General features: G+C 33.6%; 1 protein-coding gene across 1 annotated transcript; it reads right to left on the bottom strand.

The window, feature by feature from the left end:
• Positions 1-1658: 1658 nt before the first annotated feature.
• Positions 1659-3279, bottom strand: LOC134250218 (multiple epidermal growth factor-like domains protein 10). The gene is made up of 4 exons (XM_062732571.1): positions 3130-3279; positions 2954-3021; positions 2461-2586; positions 1659-1699 (listed from the first exon to the last, which is right to left on the bottom strand). Exons 1-4 carry the CDS (start codon positions 3210-3212, stop codon positions 1659-1661), a joined length of 318 nt encoding a protein of 105 aa, XP_062588555.1. The 5' UTR covers positions 3213-3279.
• Between the last annotated feature and the right edge of the window lie 1753 nt (positions 3280-5032).

The following is a 5032-nucleotide window of genomic DNA, read 5'->3' as shown; positions in this document are numbered from 1 at the left end:
TAATAAGATAATCTTTATATTGCTTGTTTGTGTTTTGGCGCAAAATCGACACAGTAAAAAAATTAAGAGTTCCATATCTATTGAAAAAGCAGCTATTATATTTCCTGTTAATGATGTCAAAAAACTTTACTTTCAATTATCGTGTAAATGGTTGTATAATGTGTTGAAAATTTGTTTCTTTTGATGTTGTTAATTTTTGTATAATTTTGTGATTTCAAATTTTCTAAAAGTTCCTTAGAGCTTTTAAGAAGTTATTTGTCCCAGTTTTTTTCTTCACCGCTGCAAATATATTAGTGAGAAGTAAGGAAATGGGCCCAAGAGAACCCGCTAAATATCTTTGTTTGTAAGAATTTTATGTAATTTAAGAATCCAGCATAAGTATGGTAATTCAGATTCAATTTGATTGCTGAAAATATAAAAAAAAATGACATATGATTTTCAATAATTTCCTCCTTAGTGTGACAATCACTTGTGTATCAGGTTAGCTTAACGGCCTGTAGCAATGATTTCCCATAGTTCTTTGTCGTTTCAAAAGTCACGTGATTAAAAAATTGGCTGGGACAATTCCCGGGTTAGCTGCCGTGTGAGTAAGACGTACATTAGAGGGCAGTCGAGTTTACTGCAGGGTCAGTATATTTTGCAGTATGCAACGTACAGAACCTAACTAGTAACTAAAGGCACGGAAGAGCAGACCGTGGTATGTATATTTTGTGTTTTTGAATTTATTCTTAGAGTGTATTTTGTAAGTATTCTTGTTTATCGAGTGACCTAAATATAACCTTGGCTTACATTCACTTGTCTAACTTACCTGTGTGAGAGTTTAAATACCCAGTTCTTTTACTGTCGATAGAATATTGTTTGTGTCACTTTTGAGTGTTTCTTTAGGTGTATTTTTGTGCTCGATATTTTTTTTGGCGAATTCTTTAAATGTATTGGGCGGAAGTGACAGCCGGAAGTGGTCGCCATATTGTTTTGAAATCACAATACAATGTATGCATTTTATCATAACTTGTTGAACTATTTAGACAGACATATTTCATTTATACTTTATCTAAATATGACATCATTAAGTGTTGCCGTTATAATATATTGCCATATTAGACAACTTATGAGTCCTGTAAATTGTAGCGTTATGACGTTGGTGAAGTACGAGGATGTAGCTGAGTGAGCTTACGATCCAGATGGGACAATACAGTCAAGCTTTCTGAGGGTTATCATCGCCTTTCCACAAGTTCTGGGACTACAGCCCCAGAAGCGATCGGACGATTGATGTACCTAAGCTGAAACTTTTGGTGTTGAGATTCAGATAAGTCGATCTGAAAGGAGTTAGAACTTAGAGCTCGTGATTGTGGCAAACCTAGATAACAGAACTGTGCAAGTGAACATTACAGGGCAACAAAATAAATCATTATCTGAGATAATTTTATAAAGAAACATTTAGTCTGTCAGTCTGTCTGTCAAGTTATAAGGTTTATTGATTTTTTTTCTTACAAGTATATGTGAAAAAGAGGTGTGCAAGTGCGTGTGAGTGTTAGTGTGATTATGTAAATATAATTTTCTTTCATTTTGTAAATAAATTTTGTTAATTGGAACTGTCTTGAGTGTTATTTGGAGATAGCTTGGCTCAACCACGTTACACTTAGAAGGGAACGATGACTCTAAGTTGGATTGTCACTTGAAGACTTCACTCCAAGTTCCTCTAAAATATAATTAAGTTATCAATTAAAATGCATGGATCAGTCACTCCAGGACAAAATTGTCAAATTGCATGGTTTATGATTGTGCATTTAAAAACTTTCTGTCCACACTTTCTCAAGCAAAGAGCTACCGTTCTGCAGCTATATTGTTTGCAGATTTTTAAAAGATATATCGTGAGTGTGTTTTATCTTCATCCTTTTAATCCAACATAACCATAATCATTACACTAGAGGTTTTAAAACACAACCTACCGATTGTTAAAAATCATTTAACAATCATTTAAATTACGAACATTCAATAATTCTCATCTAGAAAATGTATTTTAATAGTGCAGTTAGACAGCGTTTAACCACATTTTCGACAAGGACAATTAGCTCTCAGATTTACTCTTATTTTATCAATAAGTACAACCCCCTCCCAAATAAAAGATGACAACACAATTGTGACAAAAACAGCAGCGCCATTGAATGACATGTTTTTTTTCTCTTTGTGCTCTATGTGTGATGCTTAATGCAATATTTAGAAAGGTTTACTGAAATAAAATGAATACTTTTTTTTCATACTCAGCTTGGGCGAATTTCTTTTGAATAACATTAAGAAAAACTTACTATCTGAGGCTTGGGCTGGGTTGAATAGTAAAACAAATCATTTACAGGATATTTTTTACTTTTACGTGAAAATCAGTTTTATTTACGAAAAATTAATTCAGCCAGTTAAAGAATTGAAAAAAAAGAAAATGATTCAACTTATCATAAATCGTACCAAAACAGCCAGTGTGTCGGTCACACCCCTGTCTGTCTGAGCAGTTACAGAGTTGACGGCATCCAAATCCAAAGAATCCAAAATCACAGTGTAAGGAACAGTTAGGTCCGTGTCGTCCAATACAAGCTGATAATAAAATTTAAATATATTTTACATTGTAATAAGTGATTGTGTACCCTTTGATTGCTTGGATTTCTCAATCTAAACGTGTCCAAACTCGAAACGTTTACTTCAAGGTTTGGGTGGGGTGGAGGTGATGGAGTCTAGCTCTATGTAAGAAATTGTTCTTTACCAATAGTATTTAATATCTATTTCCAGAATGCTGTGTAATAAATTGCTTTCTATAGATTTTACTTAATAAAAACCTAAATTAACAAGTTCAGCTTATGTTTTGAGTTACTTAGAGATACGAATTTAGATCAATGGATTATATATTATTTAAAAACAAATTGTCGAATGATTCCGTTTAATATCCCAATATAAAACAACTCACGCTTGCAGTTACCGTCGACTAACTGAAAATCCAGACAGCAACCCAATCTCATTTGGTTATTCGCCCATCTGAACGCAAAATAAAGATATATGCACAAATTAAATAGAATATTATTCATTAAATTATAATTGCAGAGTATAAAACTTTGATTACTAGTATATCGAAACAAAACTTACGAAACATTGCATATTCCAGACCTGTCTTGGTCTTTAGCAGTCGTAAACACAAATAAACCCCAAAGTATAACATGCAAAGACATATTTTATATTAGCAGCTTGTGATTATCAAATTAAACAAGACATTTTTTGTTTGCAGTTTCGAGTCGACTTAATGTTGTGGTTATTATCATTTCCTTTTGTGTCTGTAACTAAATGGTTCATATGCTGTTATTTTTACCACTCCACAATCACGCAAAAGTTACATGACCTCTAGGAAATAAATATTCTTGTAATTGATTTGTTTCGTCTCTGACACTTATCTTTGACAAACTAATAGTGACTCTTCCCTCTAAAAATCATTAAATAAGCTATATAGGTTGCACTAAAGAATTAAATTTTTACTATTTATTCTTACCTTATAAATGCACAACATTAAGTAGGAGGTCATAATTTCAACAAACGATTAAGATGTTTCCTTTTGCAAAGCAATTCTTTATAAACAAAAGACCCTAGAGATACTGTGCTCACTTTGCTCATAAAATGACACCCCAGCTTTCCCTATGATTATAATGGCAAAGTCCATGTTTTGCCTCTGGAAGACCCAAAATAAATGTCAGATCAAAGAGTAAAATAGGAGGTGCATAATGGCAATATGTAACAAAGATTCTGTGAAAATCTCATTGAATTTCACTCAATGGTATAATAATGAGAGTTGCAGGTAAGAGATGGATGCCCCAAAGTGTAACAGACGGACGGACAGACAGACGTACAGACGGACAGATATAGGTATCCAGTAAGGTAGAAAAGTTTGTTTTGGTCGAAGTAGCGTAGATGTTTGACATGAAACATGAAAATAACGAACAGTATTTAAGCTCATAAGTATATTCAAACAATATAAATCAGAAGGTAACGGATAAATCCGTCGTTAATTCGGGGTTTAAATAATGGACAAACAATTTGTATGCAAAAGCATTTGACTCAATGATAAATTGTATTTGCTGACGATGTCGTTGTATCGACCATAAAACTTACAAATTGATGATTTTAAAGAAGACTGCTGATATTCTTGTTTCATCAACTTGTTTGTCAATAATTAACCTCGTTTAAGAAAATTGTTCATACGTAGAGCATGCTCTTACGTATCGAATCAACTGAGATATATTAACTCCGCATGCAGGTGATGAAGGTATATTGCTGCATAAGTAAGGGGATAGAAAAGTTAAAATCATCGCGTTTATCATATAGCTTGGTTGTAAGATTACCATTAACGTCTTTTTCAAGTAAAATATCGGAATATTTAACAGATGTGTCCGACTTCGTGGTATCTTTTATCTCAAGCTCCTCAGAATATATCGTGTCGACATACGAATGGAAATTACTATTGTTAATTGACAATACATCGTCGATATATTGAGTTGAAGGCCACAGCAAGTCTTTTCTTATTTGCACGCACAAGATTTTACATAAATTCTGCTTAATTTTAATACAAAAGTAGGTATGCTTACAACAAGGAGCAATTGGTACGCATGGAAATTCCAACAGGTTGTTGGAAGACCTGGTCACCAAAAAGAACATAAATATTGTCAATCAGAAACTCAAGCATCTTTTTGATGCTGACTTCAAAGTACTTGTGCGTACAATCACAAGGAAAAAGCATATAAATCATTAGTAAGACCAAATGCCAGTATTCCAGTATGGCCTGGAATCACCACCGCCTTGAATGACCATTATTTCAAGAGCGGCGAAGAACATCCAGTCTCAGTGCACTTGTACATGTAAGCTACTTATTAACAAAGTTCAGATTGACACTCGCCAGGAACTTAAAATACTGCCCACCTCTACCATGATGGCTAAGAGCCTTGTCTGCTTCAAAGCTCGTCTCCATCAATAAGTCTCTAGCTTAAATGATCTTTTTAAAACT

Source organism: Saccostrea cucullata, unplaced genomic scaffold (assembly GCF_032062105.1).
Source record: "Saccostrea cucullata isolate Sc308-1 unplaced genomic scaffold, CSIRO_AGI_Scuc_v1 ctg6326, whole genome shotgun sequence".
NCBI lineage: Eukaryota > Metazoa > Mollusca > Bivalvia > Ostreida > Ostreidae > Saccostrea > Saccostrea cuccullata.
Note: the sequence above shows the minus strand (reverse complement) of the source record. Positions and strands in the feature narration are given on the sequence as shown.